The sequence below is a fragment of the Mus caroli genome, chromosome X (assembly GCF_900094665.2).
Source record: "Mus caroli chromosome X, CAROLI_EIJ_v1.1, whole genome shotgun sequence".
Taxonomy (NCBI): domain Eukaryota; kingdom Metazoa; phylum Chordata; class Mammalia; order Rodentia; family Muridae; genus Mus; species Mus caroli.
The window spans coordinates 99,916,916-99,941,842 of NC_034589.1; the positions used below are offsets into that span (position 1 = coordinate 99,916,916).

Genomic DNA, 24,927 nt, shown 5'->3' on the forward strand with positions numbered 1-24,927 from the left:
ACTCTCTCTTTCCTGGGTTTATGTTCACTCCCTGTCAACTGGTTGCTTGCCTCGCCTCTTGACCAATCACTGGGTTTATTTAGCTCTTTAGAGAAAGCTTTTGGGTTAAAGTATGTGCTAGGGCCTGAACCACATCACAAGGTTTTTCCAATTCACAATCTTAGGGATCACAATGTGATCAAATATCCTGCAACAAACTTCAGTTCCCCAATCTGTGATCATGACTTCACAACTGTTTCTTATAAATTGGTAAAGTTAACCTTAAAGATGAGAGGTGGTACACATTCCTTTAATTCCAAAACTCAGGAAGCAGAGGCAGGTGGATTTCTGTGAGTTCAAGGCTAACCTGGTCTACACAGCAAGTTCAAGGAGAGCCTGAGCTACACAAAGAAACCCTGTCTCAAAAATAGATAAATAGATTATCAGGGAGAAATGAGTGAAGCTTGAGACCTTAGAACAAGAAATTTTCAGTAAATATGGTAGCACATATCCTGAGTTCTAGGCCAGCCTGATCTACATAACAGGATCCAGGCCAACTAGGGTTACATAGCAAGAGCCTGTCTTTTAAAACTCCACCTGTTAGCAAAGACCAAGAAAAACAACAATCAAAAGAGTAAGAAAAGCCGGGCTTGGTGGGGCATACCTTTAATCCCAGCACTCGGGAGGCAGACGCAGGTGGATTTCTGAGTTTGAGGCCAGCCCGGTCTACAGAGTGAGTTCCAGGACAGCCAGGGCTATACAGAGAAACCCTGTCTCGAAAATAAACAAACAAACAAACAAAAAAAGAGTAAGAAAGATTCAAGGCATGAGAGGAACACCATGCGCTGTGCTGGCTTTGCCAAATGGGGCTACATGAGAAGAAATGCAGACATGTGAAAGGAGTTCAGGGAAAAGGTCCTAGCCAATAGGAAGTGAAGACAGAGGAGTCTCATTTTTATGACCACAGAGAACTGAATTCTGCCAAAACCTTAAGGAAGTTTGGGAACATGGTCTTGCACAAAGCTAACAGAAATGAACGATGTGCTGCTGACAGACACACCGACAGCCTTGTGATGCCAGAGGACAGTTCAGCAAAGCCCACCAGATTCTTGACCTATAGAACTGTGAGATGACAAATGTGGATTGCCTGACCCACTAATATAATCATTTGTAATAGAAAACACTTTAAGTTAAAACCTGATGACAAGAAGAAAAATTTCAAAATCTTTCTGTTTTCATTACTAATTACAAAAGAATAAATCCTAACTTTATAGTATTCAACAAAGTACAAACATAACCAATAACCCAATAACATCATCAATAAACGGACAAATGAAGCCATGAGCCTTGTGGTAAAATTCACAGAAACATATTCTCTTGCTTAGATTTACCTATTTATCTACCTATTGTTTGTTTGTTTATTTAGTAAACTTGCCACAAGCCGTGGTCATCTGGGAAGAAGTATTACTGCTGTTCCTTTGGAAGCAATACCATTTTTCTTCTGGAAAGATTACAAATTTTTCTTAGATTCCCCCTCACTAAAAGAGTTTGTCACCAGGCGTGGTGGTGCCTTTAATCCCAGCACTTGGGAGGCAGAGGCAGGCGGATTTCTGAGTTCGAGGCCAGCCTGTCTACAAAGTGAGTTCCAGGACAGCCAGGACTATACAGAGAGACACTGTCTCGAAAAACAAACAAAACAAAACAAAACAAAACAAAAAAAGCGTTTGACTCTTAGATCATGGCCCATGCCTCTAGTCTCAACATTCCAGAAGCAAAGGGTAGAAAAGTTTAACCCCAGTTTACAAAGCAAGTTCCAGATCACCTGGGGTTACACAGTAAGACCCTGTCTCAAAAAAAAAAAATCTAATAAGGACTAACTATAGTTTTCCTTTTTTAAAACAGTGTTTGTGTGGTGGGGTAGAGTGCATGTGTGGGTACATGTGCCATGGAACACATGTGCATTAAAGTCAGAGGGGAACTCTGGGATTCTCCAATTTTACTGAGTTCCAGGAATCACCTTACCAGGCCTTCACGACCACAGCAATCTGGCTGGCCCTAGTGTAGGTTTTCTGTTTCTATGAATCCTATCACAACCTCTTGAATCTGGGGCTTGCTAGTGTAAATTTTTAGAAAATGCTTAGCCAGTGAGTTGGTACTCTAACATATGGTTGAACCTTTCACTATTATCATGCTACTTTTTTTAACATTGTGTATGTGCATATACAAGCTTTGATTTTATGTATGCTATGAGTAACCTATCATTATAGGATAGAGGATTTTTTAAAGGGGTTTACTATTATAATGTGAGCATTCAAGAGACTCAAGCAGGATGATCACAAGTTCAAAGAAAACCTGTGATTTTGTTTTTGTTTTTGTTTTTCAAGACAGGGTTTCTCTGTATAACCCTGGCTGTCCTGGAACTCACTCTGTAGACCAGGCTGGCCTCAAACTCAGAAATTCCCCTGCCTCTGCCTCCCAAGTGCTAGGATAAAGGGCATGCGCCAGCCACCACTGCACAGCTCTGTGATGTTTTTTAGACATCCTGTCTAAAAAAATGTTTCTTAAATGAAGGAGAAAAAAAGCCAATGTGTTTTATAAAACTATATATACCAAATCATATAAATGATTTTGTTTTCATCTGGTTTGGGATTTGTTGTTATTGTCTTTAAAAAAGTTTTTGACTGCAGCCAGGCTAGACTAAAACTTACTGTGTAATCCCTATTGGCCTTGAACTCACAGCTAGCCTACTTGTCTACTGAGTGCCAGAGTTTTACGTGTCAGACAGTATGTCCACCTTCATCAAGTGATATTATTAAGCAACATGACAATTTAAATTCTAATACACAAGTAGCCACTAGAATAAAATATCTGTATACTTGGTTAGAGATAGTTATAAAACATGTGCCCAGCATGCTTAATGGTTGGAGTTCTACCACCAGAAACCTACACTGCTCATACCTCTCCTAATTCCTATCTATTTATCACATCCTCCATCAGAAACTTCCATTATATATCAAACACTAACTAGTAAGTGTTTTACTCTTTAAGCATCCATTAGTTTACATCAGTTTACAACTTTCTATTTTTCCTTTCCAAAATTAAAATCTCACAGCAGCCGGGCGTGGTGGCGCACACCTTTAATCCCAGCACTCGGGAGGCAGAGGCAGGTGGATTTCCGAGTTCGAGGCCAGCCTGGTCTACAAAGTGAGTTCCAGGACAGCCAGGGCTCAGAGAAACCCTGTCTTGAAAAACCAAAAAAAAAAAAAAAAAAAAAAATCTTACAGCGGATAGTAGCAAACACACCCAATAAGGATTTCAATAAACTTGCTAATCCAATTTTCTACAAATTGTATAGCTGCTCCATACCAAAATAATAAGCGAGGGGCTTGGACAGATGGCTCAGCAATTATGAATGGTTGCTGCTCTTGCAGAGGACCCAGATTCGGTTCCCAGCACCCTCATCAAGTGGCTCACAACCACCTCTAACTCCCGTTCCAGGGAATCTGGAAGTATGTTCCAGAGGAATCCAGTCCTCAGGCCTCCTAGACAACAGCATACATATGGAGCACACAAACTCAGGCAGCCTCACACACAGCACAAACAAAAATAAAAATAAATCTTTAAGATAAATGAATAGAAATAAATAAAACAGGCTACATAGGGCACAGTCAGCTTGAAATTACCTGGGCTCTGGTTCATGACAAGTCGTGGAGAAGAACACGTTTCCTCCGATTCTTCTGATGACTGTGCTAAGAAGTCATGAAGCTTCTGCACCAATGTACTCAACTTGTTCCCACTATCAAAACAAAATGGTAACAGTGGCCTTACAACAAAGGTAAACCTCCCATAGACAGCGAAGCCTAGCTTGGAGTCTTGACGCTATACATGCTCAAAGTCAAAAAGGAAAGGCAATCCATTGTATTTTGCTGAGTATATGAATATATAAATAATACAATCTGCCCCTATGCTCATCGACAGGCTCAAAACGCTCACTTAAGAAAACTGCTGACACTGTTCACTAAACATTTCCAAGATATTTACATCTTTCAATGTGCTAAATATGGTATGTTGAAATATAAGTTACATTTAAAATAATTTAATACCAAGTAAATCTTATCATAAAGCACTGGGAATGGACATGAGCATTGGAAATATTTACCTTGCATACACAAGGCCCCAAGTTTAATTTCTAGCATTTCTCACTCCCATCCCCCAAAAAACTATCACCTAATTTTTTAAAGACAGAGCAAACTTTTTTCTTTTTTTTCTTTTTTTTTTTTGGTTCTGGTTTTGGTTTTTTGAGACAGGGTTTCTCTGTATAGCTCTGGCTGTCCTGGAACTCACTTTGTAGACCAGGCTGGCCTTGAACTCAGAAATCTGCCTGCCTCTGCCTCCCAAGACAGTAAACTTTAAAACCACAAATTAGTTTCAAAAGAAAAACTGGGATCATAAAAGGCACAAAGATATTCATGTGTAAATTGTATCCACCTTTGCTAGGCATAGTGATAGTGGTATACTCCTTTGATCCTAACACTTAGAAAACAGAGGCAGGGGGGCTGGAGAGGTGGCTCAGTGGTTAAGAGCACTGACTTCTCTTCCAGAGGTCCCAACTTCGATTCCCAGCAACCACATGGTGGCTCACAACCATCTGTAATGAGATCTGATGCCCTCTTCTGGTGTGTCTAAAGACAGCTACAGTATAAATAAATTTAAAGAAAAAAAACAAACAAAATTTATCCACCTTATTTCATAATGTCTAGCTGACCCTTGCATGTATCATCTCATTATCATTAATAACTTTATAACTCTTTTCTTATACATGAGCCATATCTGCAAAGGCCTCTGAAACTAAAATACTGGTAAGATCACCTTTGCAAGAAAGCTTAAACATGCCAACATGCAAAATATGAAACATTTTTCTTCCTTTACACTAAGAAAATCATTAATTTAGAAACTGTGTTTACCTAATGTCTAATTGTCTTATTGGGTTTTACTTATTCTACCTTCTGCTTGTCACAGAATAGTTATATAATAGACTGATACTAAGATGAATACATTATAGACTAGGATTTGAAAAAATGCACACTTTTAAGAAACCAATAATACACCCGGGGATCCATCCCATAATCAGCTACCAAACCCAGGCACTATTGCACAATGCCAGAAAGATTTTGCTGAAGGGACCCTGTTATTGCTGTCTCGTATGAGGCTATACCAGTGCCTGGCAAACACAGAAGTGGATGCTCACAGTCATCTATAAGATGGAACACAGGGTCCCCAGTGGAGAAGCTAGAGAAAGCACCCAAGGAACTGAAGGGGTCTGCAACCCTATAGGAGGAACAACAATATGAACTAACCAGTACCCCCAGAATTTGTATCTCTAGCTGCATATATAGCAGAAGATAGCCTAGTCGGTCATCACTGGGAAGAGAGGCCCCTTGGTATTGAAAACTTTATATGCCTCAGTACAGGGGAATGCCAGGGCCAAGAAGCGGGAGTGGGTGGGTAGGGGAGCAGGGAGGAGGGAGGGTATAGGGAACTTTTGGGATAGCATTTGAAATGTATATAAAGAAAATATTTAATAAAAAATAAATAAATAAATAAATAAGAAAAAAAACACTCAAAAAAAGGGAACCAATAATAGAATCATCATTTATAGAATACACCATTAATCCCAGCATTGGGGAGGCAGAGATAGTCAGACTGCTGTGAATTTGAGGCCAGAGCATACAGAGTGGGTTCCAGAACAACCAGAAAAATAGTGAGACTCTCTTTCAAAAACAAAAAACATCAAATATAGATAGATTATAGATAGAAAGACAGACAGATAGAAAGAAAGATAGACACACAGGTGATAGAAAATTATAAAAATAAACTGAATAGGGTTAAAAAGAATTCAAAGCTTGAAAGCAGAAATTAAACATTTAATCCTTTTTTAATGATGGTTTTTCAATGCTGGAGAGATCACCCTGCAATGAAAAGCACTTGAGTAATCATGAGGACAGAGTCCATATCCCAGCACGCATGTTAACAAGCAGTCCATGCAACTGCACTCATAAGGGAGCCAGAAACAAAAGGACTGATCTATTGACATCTAGCCTAGAAAATACAAGCTCCTGGATCAGAGAAACCCTGCCTGCTTCAAAGCAAAGCATAATAGAAAAGGAGACTAATAACCTCTTCTGGCTTCTGTGTGCACACAAGCATGAGCACATGAACACACAAACACAAAGTATACATACATGTGCGGTATATAAAAAAATCTAGTCTTTTTAAATGACGATTTTATAATTATAAAAGCAAGACAGAAAATAAATCCTGACTTCATTAAATTTAAAAACAATCAAAGGAGCCAGGCGTGGTGGCTCACGCCTTTAATCCCAGCACTCGGGAGGCAGAGGCAGGCGGATTTCTGAGTTCGAGGCCAGCCTGGTCTACAAAGTGAGTTCCAGGACAGCCAGGGCTATACAAAAAAAAAAAAAAAACAATCAAAGGATACCATAAAAAAATAGAAAGTGTTGGATGATAGTGGTTCACACCTTTAACCCCAGTGCTCAGGAGACAGAGGAAAGTGGAACTATATGAATTAGAGGCTAGCCTGATCTACAGAGTGATTTTCTGGACAGCCAGGGCTACAGGGAGAAACCCTGTCTGGAAAAAAAAAAAAAAAGGAATAAAGAATACGATCAGAAATTAATGAAATGAAAGGGCTGAAGAAACAACACACTGATTTTTCAGATCAAAGTTCAACTCCCAACACCCACAGACAACACAACTGCCTGGAAAAATCTCACACTCATATACACAAGACAAGAATACACACACACAAAAAAAAAAAAAAATTAAGGGGGCTGCAAACAACTGAGCAGGGGCTATCCCAAAAGCTGTTGCCTATTCATGGGATATGTTCTTCTAGCTGGGCTGCCTTGTCTGGCCTCAGTGGAAGAGGAAGCACCTTGCCCTGGATCCACTTGATGTGTCAGGGTGAGAGGATATCCAGGGGGACCCCTACCCTCTTAGAGAATAGGGAGAGGCAACAAGGATTGTGGGAGGGAGTAACTGGGAGGAGGGGCAGTGAGCAGGATCTAAAGTGAATCAGAAAAAAAAAAAAAAAAAAGGTAGTATGCCTCCCTGGTTGCTGCCTTTCTCTGAATTCCTGTTCTGACTTCCTTCAATGGTGGACTGTTATGGGGATCTATAAGCCAAATAAACAGTACCCACCTCAAAGGGGTGGGAGGTGCTAAAAGAACAATGCAGTCCCTTAAGAACACTGGCTGCTCTTATAGAGCACTTAAATTCCCAGCAGTCACATGGTGGATCATAGCCAGTTACTCCAGTTTGAGAAAATCCCATGCCTTCTCCTGGCTTCTGCAGGTACCATGCAAGCATGTCATACACACAGATGAATGGAAGGACAGACAGACACATAAACAAAAGAAGGGGAGAGGAGGGGAGGGGAGGGGAGGGGAGGGGAGGGAAGAGAGAGAGAGAGAGAGAGAGAGAGAGAGAGAGAGAGAGAGAGAGAGAGAGAGAGAGAGAGAAAGAAGAGGAGAGGAGAGGAGAGGAGAGGAGACATTAAGAAAATGGAGACTGAAAGACCAATACAAAGAATTCATAAAACAATGAGTTGAGGGGCAGGGAATGTACTCAGTTTGTAGAGAACTTGACTAGCAAGCTGAATTTCCCAGGTTTGATCCCCAGCAACAGATAAACTACATATGGGGACATGTGCTTATAATCCTCTTCCTCTGGAATTAGAGGCAGAAGCAACAAAAATTCAAGATCATCCTTTGCTACATAGAAAATATGAGACAAGGCTGAGATACTGAGACCCTGCCTCAATAACAAATAAAAAATGATGAAAAAATTAAAAATTGTAGCTGGTCTTCTAGGGGGCCCAGGTTCAATTCTGCAGAACCAAGGGGTCCTATGTCTTCTTCTGGCCTCCCTAGACACCAGGCACACATATGGTACACAGACATATATGCAAACTGTCCATACACACAAACACATAAACCACCAAAAATGATTCTTTGAAAAGATAAATCAATACACCCACAGACAAACTAAAAAGGTTGAAATTAGAAATTAAATCCAGTAAGGCTTAGGAAATATTTTGTAATTTTACATTCTGAAGATCTAGGAAACCTAAACGTAATGGAGATTCCTAGATGCATGTGGCTACCAAATTAAAAAAGACACAATTAAAGCAGATTTGTAACAAATGAGAATGAAGGAATAATAATAACCTCCAACAAAGAAAAGCCTAGACATGACCAGTTACCTAGCAACAGAAAAGACAGCAACATACTTTTTTTTTTTTTTTTTTTTGGCTTTTTGAGACAGGGTTTCTCTGTGTAGCCCTGGAACTCACTCTGTAGACCAGGCTGGCCTCAAACTCAGAAACCCACCTGCCTCTGCCTCCCGAGTGCTGGGATTAAAGACATGAGCCACCATGCCTGGCTGTAACATACTTTAAAAGGAGCTGTTTAGCCCCTCCTTGCTCTCTTACTCCTCTCCTTTGTTTTCTTGCTCTTTCTCTTCTCCTCTCCTCTCTCTCTCTCTTTCTCTCTAGCCTTTCCTCTCTCTCTCTTCTTTTCTACCTTCTCTCTTTCCCCCTGCCTTTCTATAATAAAGCTCTAAAACCATAGACAGTCTCTGCTCATCAAGGCTGTGCTCACTCTCCCATGCATGAGATCCTCTCTTCCCTCTTCCCTCCCTATAACCCCGGGGCTACAGGGAGTAACCCCTGGGACCCCTTTGGTTTTGGGGGCTGCCCCTTGTCCACCCTCCCCACCCCACCTCCGTCGAGGCTCACCGGGGGCTGAGTGGAAAGCGTCTGGCAGCCTTCTCACATCTGCCTATCCAGAGCATAGGTAGAACTCTGGAGGGACGTGGGCTATCCCTTCCCCCTCCTTCCCCAGGCCCCTTATTAAGTTCCCACAACATGGTGCATCACACAACTGTGAGGCAGAAGAATCCTGTTTACATATCTTCATTTCTTCTACTTAGATTTATTTCCTAAAGTGAAGAAAGCTTCGTATGTTCGTTCTTTCCCACTGCAACTTGGGAGAACTCCACTCCTCGGATTGTGTTAGCATGGTCTTCCTGATGTGCAGTTAGGTGTCATAGAAAGGTATTAATAGCATCATTTTAAATAAACATGACACTTTGTGTAGAGGACTAAAAACGAATCTGGCATTTCAGCAATGTGAAATGATGGTATGTTCTATTATTGTAATATAGTTAACTATTAAAGCATGATTTATGTGACATTTTTGGTTGGTTGGTTGGTTTGGGGTTTTGGTTTTCAAGGCAAGGTTTTTCTGTGTAGCCCTAACTGTCATGGAACTCACTATAGTGACAAGGCTGACCTCAAACTCAGAGAGTTGTCTTCTTATACCTCTCAGGTGTTGGGACTAAAAGTATATACCATCAAACCCATGACTTCTGCATTTGCTCGCTTACTTTTCTTTGGGGAGGTTTCCTTTAAGAAAGCAACTTTTCATGCTCTGTGTTCCTTTTTATTAGGAATCAAGAAATATTAGATTGACCCTGTATGGAAGTGCATGGGGAAGCAGAGACAAGTAGATCTCTAAGTTTGAGGTCAGCCTGGTCTATACAGCAAGTTCCAGGACAGCCAGGGCTACACAAAGAAGCCGTCTCAGGGGCAAAAGGGGAAAATGTGAAGAAGATGACGACTTAGTAGTAGCAGAAGTAGATCAAATGTGAAAGCACTTGATACGTCTAGTCTGGGGTAGGGCACGAAATAAAATACCTCTTATCACTTACTTTAGCAGTCATGTCTGTCTGTGACAAGAACAAATTTCTTTATTGATTCTTTGTTTGTTTGTTTTTGTTTTTGTTTTTTTTGGTTTTTGGTTTTTGGTTTTTGGTTTTTTTTCGAGACAGGGTTTCTCTGTGTAGCCCTGGCTGTCCTGGAACTCACTTTGTAGACCAGGCTGGCCTCCAACTCAGAAATCCCCCTGCCTCTGCCTCCCGAGTGCTGGGATTAAAGGCGTGCGTCACCACGCCCAGCCTCTTTATTGATTCTTAATTTGCTACTATGTGATAAGTTCTCTTCTCCATAAAACTTCACCAATGCTTTCTGACTTTGGAGTTCAGGTAATTGCTTTACCATGTCACAGAAGTCTCATGTTGACAGAAAACAAGCATTTCTCTTGGCCAATTAAAGTGTATGTGTAGCTGAAGAGATGGCTCAGTGGTCAAAAGCACCTGCTGCTCTTCCAGAGAACCTCAGTAAGTAATCAGTACCTGTGTCCTATGGCTCACAATCATCTATAACTCCATCTTCAGGGCTTCTGATGCTGCCGTGTGGTACCCACAGGTAACTGCATGCACATGTGCATACACAGATACCATAAATCAAAAGCAGGTATTTTAAAAGCACAGTTAATTTCTTATACCAATTAATTAATTAATTGGAAGAATAGATGCTGAAGTCTAAAGCATCAGTACTTCTTGCAGACTGTTGCTCTTCTAAGAGAGTGTCCCTTTTGCTTAGTAATTGTTCACAAAGATGACTACCTATGATCACTGACTGTAGACCCCCTAAAAGTTTTGTCAAAATGTTATGTTCTGGCCAGGTATGGTAGAGCATGCATTAGACTCAGCATTTAGGAGGCAGAAGCAGTGTATCTCTGAGTTCAAGGCCAGCCTGATCTACAGAGTTAAGTCCCAGGACAGCCAGGAATACTTGGGAAAAACCATCTCAAAAAAAAAAAAAAAACAGACTAAATAAAATTATGATCTACATATCACAATATTTATCATAAAACAAATCATATCTTATAAAATCAAAAAAATTAGACCAAATGGCTCAGCAGGCAAAAGTGCCTGCTGTCAAACCTGATGACCTAAGTTCAATTATCAGATCCATCAGATTCTTCTCTTTCTGGGACACAGCTCTTCCCTGGCAGTTACTCCACTGGCACAAGGGGTTCAAGCAATTCTCATCTCTTCCGTGGAATTTGCTAGGAATTAAAGAGTATTTGCAGCTTTTGCAGAAAACCTGGGTTCAGTTCAAAACATGCTAATTGAATAGCTCAGAGTAATCTGTAACCCAAATCCAGAAGGTTCCGTGTCCTCTTTTGCCCTCCCCGGGCACCTGCACACACATGCACATTCCCCCAATACAGTTCCCTAAAATAATAAAGATGTTTTAAAAGCTTCAGATTCTGGAGCACTTCAAATATTGGAAGAATAATATTCAACTTGAATGAACAAGGCCAACCAAAACAAGCAAGCTACAAATTATCTATAAAGTATAATTAGTTCTTAGATTTTAAAAATACATAAATATACTATAAAATACCCAAACTTGTGAACAGTGAGTGCCATCTAAATAAGTTCATACAGGTTGTGAGCCAGGTGTGATCTGTCATAATTGTAATCCTAACACCGAAGACGTTGGTTGAAACAGATGGAAAACTACTCATGTGTTTGCACACAACCTCTGGGCTACATAGTGAGTTCCACACCAAAGTGGACTCCAAACTGAGATCCGGTCTCAAATCAGAAGGCAAGCAAGATGGTTCAGTGAGTAAAGGTCCTTGTCACAGAAACCTGGTGACCCAAGGGCCAAGCCCTGTAACCCACATAGAAAGGAGGAGAAACCAACTCCTCACAGTAGAGTTGTCCTCTGGCCTCTACATGTGTATGCTGTGGCATGCACATCTACATGGTAAGAGTAAAAAAAAAAAAAAAAATAGAAAAGCAGATGGGGGGAGGGAGATGACAAGTAGCATTTCTCCTATCTGTTTATAATGAACACATTCCTTAAGGCCCGAAATTTTTCGAGACAGGGTTTCTCTGTGTAGCCCTGGCTGTCCTGGAACTCACTTTGTAGACCAGGCTGTCCTGGAACTCAGAAATCCACCTGCCTCTGCCTCCCACGTGCTGGGATTAAAGGCGTGCGCCACCACGCCTGGCTTCTCACCTATTTTCTTAAAACTTCATGTGTAAGTTAAAAACTAAGGTAAAAACCAGAAAGCATCACTGACCATATTTTCCGAAAATTTTCATGCTGATCTACTCTTCATGGAATATAGAGCAGAAAGGGAGCAGGTTTCAATCAGTACAACAGCACAAGACTGTGATATGTCTGGATCTGAGGCCAATCTGAGCTATAACAAAACCCTGTCTCAAACCAAGCCCCCTCACAAAAAATACCCATCTGAGTAGTTTCAGAATTATCAGGTCTAGAAAAAGACAGTGATTTCATCTGTCCATCCCCATAAAGCACACTTTAAACAATAACTGTCAATCAGCTTTTCACCAATCCAATAAATCCATGCCCTGCTTTATTTAAAAATTCAATACTCACTGGAGCTAGAACAACAGATCTTGCTTGTCAACTTTATTACTGGATTAAGAAGTGCCTAGATTAGCAAAGCACATAGCTGGGGTATGTATGAAGGTGACTAGAGAGAGGATTAACTAAGTAAACATTGACTCAGAATGTGCAGAGGCTACAATAAAAAAGACTTTTTTAAAATGAGTGTTCCAAAGCACAAGCATTTTCTCTCTGCTTCTGGAGCTGCTCTGCTGCCTTATACCCTCCCCATCGGGACAGACTGAAACCCCGGAAACCATGAGCCTGAAGACACCATTCAAGGAAATGAAAAGCTCACTGAAATAGAAGTGCTTTTTAAAAAGTCTCCCCTTGGAGGCTGGAGAGATGGCTCAGTGGTTAAGAGCACTGACTGGTTTTCCAGAGGTCCTGAGTTCAATTCCCAGCAACCACATGCTCACAGTCATCTGTAATGGGATCCGATGCCCTGAGGACTGTGACAGTGCCCTATTCAGGTATCATCATAAAAATGTTATTTTCATAGCTGTCAGATACTAACTGTATAAGTCTAGAAATCAAGGCATAAGTGTATGTCAATTTTAGTTATTTAGATTTCTTACATGTAGTACCCAAGTAAGTCAAAAGGAAGGCACCAATCCCCTGGAACTGTTGTTATGGATAGTGTTATAGACAGGTACTTCTGGGAAGTCAATTGTATCCTCTACAAGAGTGGGGGATAAGGCCTTTTCTCCAGCTACACACACTCATATGTAGATTTTGTTAATGCTTTGATTTTTGCTACCAAATAAGGCAGAAGCCTATGCAGGTTTTCTATGTGCCACTGAATACTAAACACTGGAAAACTAGCTGCTGGCAGGGCAGTAGTGGCACATAGGCAGGTCTTCTGTTGAGTTCGATGACAGCCTGGTCTACAGAGTGAGTTCTAGGAGAGCCAAGCCTACACAAAGAAACCCAGTCTCAAAAACTAAAGAAAGAAAAAAAAGTAAGAAAGGAAGGTAGGAAATAGAGAATCTCTATGCTAGAGAATGCTCTTCACAAACCCTTGCCAAATTTTAATGTGCATTTTATACACTGACCAGATTTAAAAACCAAAGAATCTTATTACAGAAAACTAAGGCTCGGAGGCTCTTATTTACAAAATGCAATAATAGTTTCCATTTTTAATTATTCAGTGAAAAAAATCAGTATGTGCAACTCCAATCAAATCCAATCCTATACTGTATCCTTTGGAGAAACTTAAAACAGTCAGTATTCAAAGTTAAGGAAAAATAGGGCTGGAGATGAAGCTCATTAGTAGAACCCCTGCCTAACATGTGCAAGGCCCTGGGCTCAATCCACTAACCCTGCAAAAAAAAAAAAAAAAAAATGTCTTCTTAAGGAGTGAAAAAGCAGTTCTCCTAACAGATAATCCTCAAAACTCCGAATACTAAAGTTCTTAAAAGGACTAAAAATACAGTAAGACAAGCACACAGCTGGTTAATAGAGCACAACGCTTCCAAAGTGCCTGTGGGTTTGGCTTAAGGGATCTTTTCTTTTTGTTATATGTTATGGTATTTGAGACAAGAGTCCTGTACCCCTAGCTCGTCTCCAATTCAAACTATGCAGGTACAAACAACCAAGAACCTCTGACCCTACAGTCCCCACCGCCTGCACTTCAGGACTATCAGTGATGCTTACTCTGTCTCCAGATTGTTTAGGATTTATTTTATGTATATGAGTGCTATATCTGCATGTACACTTGCATGCCAGAAGAGGGTATCAGATCACATTATGGAAGGTATGAACCACTATATTACTTTATCACACTATAGATGGTCATTGCTGGTAACTGAACTCAGGACCTCTGGAAGAGCACTGTTCTTACTGCTGAACCCTCATCTCCAGCCCTCATCTCTAAATTTTTTAATCTTTGTTCTTTATTGTCTTTACTAATGTGTTGTTTAAATCCTCACTGATTAGACTGGAGAGATGGCTCGGTGGTTAAGAGCACTGACTGCTCTTCCAGAGGTCCTAAGTTCAATTCCCAGCAATCACATGGTGGCTCACGACCATCTGTAATGGGATCTGATGCCCTCTTTCTTTTGTTGTGTCTAAAGACAGCTACAGTGTACTCATATACAAAAGAAAGATAAATAAAACATTCTGATTCTCTTATTTTTTCGAGTTTATGTATTTCTATTAAACAATCACACATATACATACAAACATACATACATACATACATACATACATATATACATACATGTGTTTTGTCTGAAGTGTGCATGCCTGATATCCAGAGAAGCCAGAAGAAGGTGCTGGATACCCTAAAACTGGAGTTTTAGATAGCTGTAAGCAGCCATGTGGATGCTTGGAACCAAACTTGAGTCCTCGACAAGAGCAGTAAATGCTCTTAAACTCTTTCCAGCTTTCCAGATTAAACACATAACTTTACCTAAGTCTCTAGCTTTATTTTTCACAGCAAGGCTACTGTGCCTACTACACTATCCACTAAGTGCAATAGTAACAAGACAGGGTGCTAACAATTAAAACAATCATCTCAATTCCTGCACTGGGGATAAAACATGTGCATGAAGTCCGGAGTTCAATCCTCAGCACCACAGAAAGAATCAATCAGAACCTATAGGTGTTTTACCTGCCTGTAGGACTGCACCAGGTATGTGCCTGGTACTAGAAGAGGCCAGGGGGGAACACTGGATTCCCTGCAACTGGGTTTTATATATATGCTGCCACAGGGGTGCTTCATATGTCTTCACTTTATTTTGAGCTAGAGATTGAACTAAAGGCCTTATGCAACACATTAAGCATGATCTTTATCACTGAGACCACTCCAACCATGAGTTTATAATAATAAAAATAAAAAGATTATCTTTTTGTTCTATTACTATCTGTTGCTCTATACAAAATGTTCTTTTATTTTTTTTGGTGCTCTTATTTGTTTGAAATACTTGTGGAACACTTGTATTCTTAAGTCTTTTGTGAGGAGCAGGTTCTAATTCATTCTTCGAGGGAGGAGGAAAACTGAACAAACTGAGGGCTATTAGCTTATCTTAGATCTATGAGATCTCAGGTCCAGGGCAGAACTACACACATATACCACAAAAACCCTAGAGACAATCAAATACAAGGAGCCATTGTTTACCTGAAACAGAGTACTTAAAATAGCTTCTGACAAGCTGCTGGAAGCCAAGGACGTGAAGAGTTAAAACCCCTGCAGCAGCAGCAGCTGTCGCCAGCTGGAGAGATGGTTCAGCGGTTAAGAGCACTGGTTGCTCTTCCAGAGGACCCGGGTTCGATTCCTAGCACTCAATGGCCGCTCACAACTGTAAGTCATAGAAAAAAATGAAACCACCATTGTGGCCTCAGTCTCACAGGAATACCCATATTTTGCTGATTTTTTTCCACTAGGAACTACCTGGTTTATATCAACATATTAAAATATGCCCAAAGCATTATCTACCTTCTTGGAGGAAAGGCAATAAAATATCCCCAGACTTTTCTTGCCTTCCTGTTTTACCCAAGTGGATATGAAACTCGGGAAATATTTCCCAAGGTCAAAACAAGAAACTTGGCTGGAGAGGGCCACTCGAGTTAAGAACACTGGCTTCTCCTCAAGAGGACCTTCATTAGTTCCCAGAATGTACAGGGAAACTCATAACACTTGTGTGGCAGATGAGGCTGAGTTTCATCAACAGTGGTAGCCAAAAAACAAAAACGGGTACTAAAATCCAGAGGGCTACCTCGGTCTGTTAGTAGATACAGCATGCCTAGCTTCCAACCACAAAGACAAGGCAGGCTGCCATGCTACAGGGCAAAAATAAAAAAAAATTAAAAAAAAATTAAAAACATTGTCTAAAAATTCAAAGTAAGCATCAAGACCAAACTCAGATATGATAGAGAATTTTAAATTAACAGATTGAGGATGTAAAATAACTATGGCTAACACAAATAGTGGATTGAAAAACAGTTGCCAAATATATACAACATGAACAAGAATTTCTGGCCTGGCAGTCGTGGCACAGGCCTTTAATCCCAGAAGAAGCAGGCAAATCTTTGAATTCAAAGCCAGCCTGATCTACAGAAGAACAGCCAGGGCAAGACAGAAACACTGGCTTGGGGGTGGGGGGGGATGGACCACCGTGACCGCTGCGACCTCTGCTATCTTTGCAAAGGCTGATTGATTAGAACTTCACTGAGTCAGAGGTTAGAATGTTGCACACACACCAAGCAGCTCCCAGATGCCTATAACTACAGCTCCATTCTCTTCTGGCCACTGCAGGCATTGACCACCTATCCATACACACCCACACCCACATACATAAAAATAATCAAAACAGAAAGAGGGAGAAAGAGAAAAGGTGGAAGACTGTCATTCTCTATACTGGCAGGTTAGCCCATGGTAAGCACACAGGAAGCCCTACCCAAGACTCAATCCCTAGGGCACACACACAAGACACTAACCTTAAACTCTTGCTCTTCCAACCTCTATCACTGAAGAACTTGGCCTACAGGCATGTCCCACCAGTCTCGGCTAAAACACTTATTTTAATTTACATGTATTTTTTCTATAAATGAATATTAAAATATCTTTTCGATAAGACCAAAACCATTTTCCAGGCAGAGGGCTAGATTAGTAACCAATATATATATTAGTACAAGTTTTATATTATTGTATGCTGATTATATATAATAGTCTATATTTCATATGTAATTTGTATCATTCATCTCTATTGCCGGTCCTATTCTCTTTCAGTTCCCACTGATTACCTTCATCGTCCAACCTAGCCCCTCTTCTAGTTTCCAGTTAAGTTTTACTAGGGCTATTTAGAAGGCCTAGTGAGGGATTATTTACACACCAATAAAGAAGGCTCTCTCCATCCCCCACTGACAGTTAATTGGCTACTGACAAAAAGAAGTAGTACCTCTTGAGCTTACCTCTCCTAGCAGTCATTTTCATGGAGGTCTAAACAACCCCCCCCCCAAAAAAAACTTAATGCTGTCAGGCCCATACTTAATCCCACAGCAATAATCACAACTGTGGGATCAAATATGCAACAGCAGGACTGGAGAAATGGCTCAGAAGTTAATAGTACTTACTACCCTTGCAGAGGACAGGAGCCATTCCCAGCATCTATCTACATTGGGCATCTCATATCCTCTTCCTGTAATTCCAACTCCAGGGGATCCAATGCCCTCTTCTGGTCTCCACAGGCACCCACCACAAGTGCGCACACACAGAAAGAACATACATATGCATAAGTAAAAATAAACCTTTTTCTATTTTTTTTTTTTTTTGGTTTTTCGAGACAGGGTTTCTCTTTATAGCCTTGGCTGTCCTGGAACTCAGAAATCCGCCTGCCTCTGCCTCCCGAGTGCTGGGATTAAAGGCATGCGCCACCATGCCCGGCTTAAACCTTTTTCTAAAGTACAACAGTGATGCGAAGTGGAAGCTTAAGGGTTCTTTGGAAAGTCAGTTGTGTCAGATGGTGTTTTGCTGGGGCAAACACTTGAAGGAGTGTTCTGAAGCAGACACAAGTGAGATGTTTCAATGTGGCAGACTCATGAAGGAATGTGCCAGTATTATGTGTTCTGAAGCAGACACAGGTGAAAGGATGATTTGTTAAAGCAGACATGTAAAAGGGCACATGGTGAAGGATTTATCACTAATGACACCCATGTATTAGTTGAGCTCAATTTGTCATGACCCCATAGAGAGAAACGCAGCAAAAAAAAAAAACTTCTAGAAAAGTTTTTGTGGCTTCTTGCCACTTCTTCAGACTTGGGATTAGCAGAGTGATGTCAGCTGATACCGACTTAGGTGCTGAGACAAGATCCCTGGAGGACAAGTGATGTTTGCAGAGAGTATGACTAGGACTCAGCAGATTGTGAAAGGGGCTTGCTTATAGAACTAGCTTTACAATGCTTCCTGGTCTCACTTATATGCTCATCTTCACTTTGTTGAGAGATGCACAACAGAGGACTTCTCCTGACATCCCTGCTGGTTTTAATCCCTCCTGCTGACTCACGCCAATTCAGCTGAGGCCTGATTGTCTCTGCTAGGTCGTGCCACCACTGCTGATCTACATTTGGTATCCCGACTCTATCAAAATGAACTGCTAGTGTACCTGTGAAGTGTTTTCAAGTGGGTAGAGCTGCCCCTGCTAACCTATGAACTGAACTGACAATTTCCAGACAACACAGATGCTCCAAAGAACCTTTCTAAACAGCCCCACTTCCCCATATTCCTTCTTTTCCACTACCTCTGGTAGGTGGTGGTCTAGCAGGGAGGTGAAAGCGTTTAAGAACCATCACTAAAAGCAGGCATTGATTCGAGGCTAGCCTGGTCTACCGAGTGAGTTCCAGGACAGCCAGGGCTACACAGAGAAACCCTGCATCGGGGGAAAAAAAAAGAAGCAGGCATTGAAAAGATTAAAGCTACAGTGAGACAGTCTTAAGAAGTTCTACCTTGGGGCTGGTGAGATGGCTCAGTGGATAAGAGCACTAACTGCTTTTCCAAAGGTCCTGAGTTCAAATCACAGCAACTATATGGTGGCTCACAACCACCCGTAGTGAGATCTGACACCCTCTTCTGGTGTGTCAGAAGACAGCTACAGTGTATTTATGTATAATAATAAATCGTTAAGCCGAAGTGAGCAGGGACTGAGCAAGTGAAGAGAATGGAGACAATTGGAGAGAGCAGAGGTCCTAAAATTCAATTCCCAACAACCACATGAAGACTCACAACCATCTGTTGGGCTACAGTGTGCTCAAATACATAAAATAAATAAATAAATCTTAAAAAAAGGTAGTTCTACCTCACTCCACTTCTTCCAGCCTTTTTTATTCATGTGAGTGTTTGCCTATGTATGTAAGTGTGCACGTGTAAGCTCACTCTCTGGAAGAACAGCATCTCTGTAGCTACTACTTCTATTTCTTACATTCTGTCCACCCCTGTTCTGTAATATTCTCTAAGACTTACAGGAAGTGATATACAAGTACCACATAGGCTGAACATTCAACAGTCACTTATTTCCAGCAGGCTTAACAATTTGAGCCCACAGTTTCCATCACTCACTGTAGGGAAAAAAAGAAAGGTTCTGGCAGGAGCACTAGCCTGCAGGTATTAAACATAACTGTTCAAATGGCAATTTGACGGGCATATCCTAAGAGATTTGTAAAAGAACAATATAAACTCTGTGGGACAGTGCTCCTATCCATCTGGTTCAGTGTATTTAGAACATTTTCTGGTACATGGCAATAATAATCAGTAATAATATGAGAAATTAGTATGTCTGACACTAATCCGCTTTATAGCCAATTAATTTCCTTGATTTTCACAATACTCCTAAAATACCTAATGAATCAGTACTTTCTACAATGTAACAATAAGTCCAATAATATAACAAATGAGTTCCTGAAAGTACTGGTGCTGGCTGAAATGAAAATCCTGTGTGTGGTGGCTCATGCCTATATAATCCTAGCACCAGGAAGGGATGGTGACAAAGTAGTACAGAGTGAGGCCCTGTCTAAACAAGCAAGCAAACTGAGAGTGGAAGGTGGTGAAGGAAGGCTAAACTACAAAGCAAGACCCTAAATAAATAAATAAATAAATAAGGAAGGAAGGAAGGAAGGAACAATAGCAGGCTTTTTCCCTTTATCCTACATATGCAATGTTTTGTGGATGTATGTCTATGCACCTTACTTGAGCAAGGTTGCAGAAGCCAGAAGGCATGACGAGCATACAGACAGTTGTGAACTGCATGTGGGTGCTACGGTTTGAACCTGGGTCCTCTGGAAGAGCAGCCAGTGCTCTTAACCACAAAGCCATCTTTCCAAGTCCAAAATGATAGCAATTTTACACAAGATCCAGAAATGTACAAACACGTAAGTATGCCACTGTGCTTTGGAAACAGACCTGAAATTTGCCTGTGGAAGTGGTCTTCAGAAGAGCAGCAGTTCCTAAGCCGGGTATGGTAGCACATACCATAGTTTACACTCACTTGAGGATCAGGACACACTTAAGGCCAGAATGGTCTTTGTAAGGTGAGGTTCAAATCTCCTTTCCCCACAAAGTAAGACTGTCTCAAAACAAACATTTGCAGGTTGTGAATTACTGCAAAATGACAGAAGGAAGGCTATAGAAACCGAATGGAAAACTGTTAAGATGCAGTTAGGTGTGGCTCCTAACATGGTGAGCTGAGGTAGCTAATAATTGTTTGGCATGAGTACATGTTTATGCATGTATTTTTTATGAACTCTACTAGGCTGGGTGTGGTTTTCCTGCATTTACTTAGTGAACAAACCAGTGAACTTTCTATAAAGGCCAGAGAACACTTCCTTTAGGCTTTGTAGACCATAAGAGGCAACTATTCAACTCTGCAACTACAAAATTATTTTTGTAGTTGCTACAAAAGCAGCCAGGTGGCATAAGCAAACAGGCTTGGGTAAGTTCCAATAGAACTTTACATTAAAAAAAAAAAAAAATCCCAGCACTCGGGAGGCAGAGGCAGGCGGATTTCTGAGTTCGAGGCCAGCCTGGTCTACAAAGTGAGTTCCAGGACAGCCAGGGCTACACAGAGAAACCCTGTCTCGAAAAACCAAAAAAAAAAAAAAAAAAAAAAAAAAAACAAATAAGGGCCCCAAAATGGTAGCTAGATCACGCACAGTGTGCTGACCTCTGACTCTGCAGAGGAAATCCTGCAGTCCTGGGGAGGTGGCATGAGCTATATATAGTACACGTGGAAGCTTGTAAGTCAGTTCTCTCCTTCCACCGTGTGCATTTCAGGGGCAAAATTCAGGCTTGGCAGCATACACCTTTCCTTAGTGAGCCATCTTTGCTGAAGGAGGATGGAGTGGAGAGTGAGGGGTTGGGGAGTGGCGGAATGAAGGGATAACAGCGCCCACCTCTGCTCTTCACTGACACTCAAGTATTATTAGATGAACTGGCAAGGCCTTCTCCCAAAATACGGTGTAGGTTACTGATCATAACAGTAATACTCTGAACAAAAATTATGAGGAACAAGAGATAGCGGGTTGAAGACACCAGGAACAGAATGACTATTTTAAGCCAAAACAGACTTCTCAGGAATCAGGATGTGAAAATAGCAGCTACGGGGCAAATCTCAAAGAACTTTTTCCAGGGCAAGAAAATCTTTCCCCAGGTAAGAAGAACTGGCTATAGTAATAATAGGTCTTTTCAGAGTTATCATTTCAACCACAAAAAGACAAAAATACAATAGATCTAAAGTAGAACAAAATCTAGAGCCAAACAAAATGAGCAACTTTCAAGCAAAATGGTTACTCTCCACAACAAATGTCTGCACGTGTATGTGTGTGTGTGTGTGTATGTGTGTGTGTGTATACAGAATACCTAGCAGATCAGCAACCAAACGTCTGCATACAATCCTCTATGTTTCAGAGCAAAAATGATGTATGTACACTGAATAAGCAAACTTCCCCTAGCACTGCCCTTCTCCCTACAACCCAAAAAGCAAATAAAATGAAATTCTATAAGCAGAGCTCCCTTTTCATTTTTTCAAGGCAGGGTTTGTGGAGCCCTGGCTCTCTTAAAACTTACTCTGTAGACCAGGCTGGCCCCAAACTCAAGAGATCTGCCTGCCTCTGCCTCTCAAGTACTGGGATTAAGGGGGTGGGCCACCACTACCCAGCCAAAAATACTGTTTTGTTGTTTTGCTTTTTGAGACAGATTCTTCCCGTGTTGCACAGGTTTGTCTAGAACTCATAATCCTCTTGCCTCAGCCTTGAAGTAACTGGGATTAGACAGACATGCACCACCACAGGCAGCGGAAAATATTCACTTATACACACACACACACACACACACACACACACACACACACCGCATGTACTCACCTACAGAAAACTACAATATATATAACTGACAGTCTCATGACCAATTATATAAAAGGTTACCAAAACTTAATCTGATCAAAATTAGGAAATCAGGGTTAAAGTTGAATACAAACAACCACAGCTCTTAGGAGAAGACAGGAAAATTAAGAGTACAAGGAGTCATAGCCGGGCATGGTGACACACGCCTTTAATCCCAACACTTGGGAGGCAGAGGCAGGTGAATTTCTGAGATTGAGGCCAGCCTGGTCTACAGAGTGAGTTCCAGGACAGCCAGGACTACACAGAGAAACCGTGTCTTGAAAAACAAAAAAACAAACAAACAAACAAAAAAACAACAACAACAAAAAAGAGAGAGTACAAGGAGTCTGATTAGACCACATGAAACCAGTGTCTAAAAAATTAGGATCACAAATGTTTTGCAGTACTAGAGATTGAACCCTCAGAGCCTCCTCATTCATGCTACACAATGACTATACCACTACCCTATCTTTACAGCCCTTGTTTTACTTTTTCATTTTGAGGCAGTGTCTCACTCAGTTGAAATACATACACACACACACACACACACACACACAAATATTGCCCAGATAGTGTAGTTAAATTATTGGCTTATCATGCAGTTGCTTGGTAATATCACCCTACCAGACACTTTCTAAGACGTTAACTAACATCTCTCAATTCAGACAACTGCTATTTTAAGAATAGGCAGTGTGGGGGGCTGGTGAGATGGCTCAGTGGGTAAGAGCACCCGACTGCTCTTCCAAAGGTCCAGAGTTCAAATCCCAGCAACCACATGGTGGCTAACAACCATCCGTAACGAGATCTGGTGCCCTCTTCTGGAGTGTCTGAAGACAGCTACAGTGTACTTACATATAATAAATAAATCTTTAAAAAAAAAAAAAAAAAGAATAGGCAGTGTGGTAGCACACGTATTTAATCCCAGCACTTGAAAAACAGACCTAGGGAGATCTCTTTGAGTTTGACAACAACCTGATCTACATAGCAAGATTTAAGCCACCCAGAGTTAGACAGTGGAGACCATGTCTAAAATGGGGACGGGGTGGCAAGACGGCTCATTCGTTATAAGGATCATTTGTTGCTCATCCAGAAGACCTGAGTTCAAATCCTAGCACTTACATCAGGTGATACACAAATGCACACTATTAAAAGTAACAATATAAAACATAATATAAAAATAAATAAATAGTTAGGTTTTGGGGTCCATCAGTGCCACCTCCTTCTGCTAACCCTGGTACTGCTTGTGCGTTCCTTCAGTGTGGACTTGGGTTTCTTGGCTCTCACCATGTCAGAGGAGAAAGCCAAGGAAGGAGTCAAGCCTAAGAACAAGAACTATGTTAACCTGAAGGTGGTCTAGGACAGGCTGCTTCTGTGGTGCAGGGAAAGCCGGAGGCCTGTGGCCTGTGTTCGTGAATTAAGGAAAGCCTATTAGCAACAAGAGAGTTTGCCAGTGAGGCAGATGAGCTCCTGGCCTAATAGGCAATCAATCAATGAAGCAGACACAACTGTTAGAAATGGAAGATGACCAGAGGATTCATTCATGCCAGCAGCAGACAGGAGCTGTCTGCTAAAAGGGAAGCTGCTATTTTACCCCAGGATTGTGTTATAGACCAAAAACATATTCTTCAATAGAAAGCCATGATTTGGTCCCAGCACACTCTGACCGAAGTTTTCTTTCTCCGTTCTTCCCCCTCCCCTTCCCTGCTCCTTTCCTGTATGTACAGAAAGCAATTGGTGTCCATGGACAAGCATACTGGGCTTCTTTCCTTCAAACTGAATAGCCAATCTTCTGTTTTGGCCAACTTCAAATGGAGATTGTCAGGAGGAAGTACTTGTCCTGAGAAAAGACCCCCTTTTCTCCCTTAGTGACCTGCTTATTCCACTCTTTATAGTCCAGGAACAAATGAACCCAACAGCATAGAACTCCTTACATACTTTGTTCGGCTGTAAAAAAAAAAAAAAAAAAAATGTCATTTTTCAAGACAGATTTTCTTTGTGTATTCCTGGCTATCCTGAAACTCTGTTGACCAGACTGCCCTCAAACTCAAAGAAATCCACCTGTCTCTGCCTCCTAGGTGCTGGGACTAACAGGCATGTGACACCACCACCTGGCTACTTATTTTCCTTTGTCATTGTAAAACCAAGGACAATTTCCTAACTTTTTTTATATAGCAGCTACATGTATGGCAATGTATCTTTTAATAGTGGTAAAGCACTCTTAGAAAAAACTGAACTGGGGTCAGGGATTTAGCTCAGTGGTAGAGCTCTTGCTAGGCAAGTTCAAGACCCTGGGGGTTTACTCCTCAGCTCCAGAAGGAACTTAGAAAATAACAACAACAACAACAACAACAACAACAACAAAAGGCCAGGCGGTGGTGGTGCACACCTTTAATCCCAGCACTCAGGAGGCAGAGTCAGATGGATTTCTGAGTTCGAGGCCAGCCTAGTCTACAAAGTGAGTTCTGGGACAGCCAGGGCTATACAGAGAAACCCTGTCTCAAAAAACCAAAAAGACATGAAACTCAAGAAGAATGAAGACCAAAGTGTGGACACTGTGCACCTTCTTAGAAATGGGAACAAAACACCCATGGAAGGAGTTACAGAGACAAAATTTGGAGCTGTGACGAAAGGATGGACCATCTAGTGATTGCCATATGCAGGGATCCATCCCATAATCAGCTTCCAAACGCTGACACCATTGCATACACTAGCAAGATTTTGCT

The 24,927-nt window shown here is 41.2% G+C and overlaps 1 protein-coding gene across 15 annotated transcripts in view; it reads right to left on the reverse strand.

The window, feature by feature from the left end:
• The window catches only part of Atrx (ATRX chromatin remodeler), a 133,572-nt gene that overhangs the window by 99,708 nt on the left and 8,937 nt on the right, over positions 1-24,927 (reverse strand). For 11 of the 15 annotated variants that reach the window (XM_029473633.1, XM_029473632.1, XM_029473627.1 and 8 more), the window contains exon 2: positions 3,663-3,775. The exons of 1 other annotated variant lie outside the window; for it this stretch is intronic. In XM_029473633.1, coding sequence (XP_029329493.1) covers positions 3,663-3,775 — 113 coding nt within the window. Of the gene's footprint in view, positions 1-3,662; positions 3,776-15,455; positions 15,637-24,927 lie in introns of all 15 variants that reach the window. 3 more of the 15 variants (XM_029473636.1, XM_029473634.1, XM_029473637.1) reach the window with 1 other exon arrangement.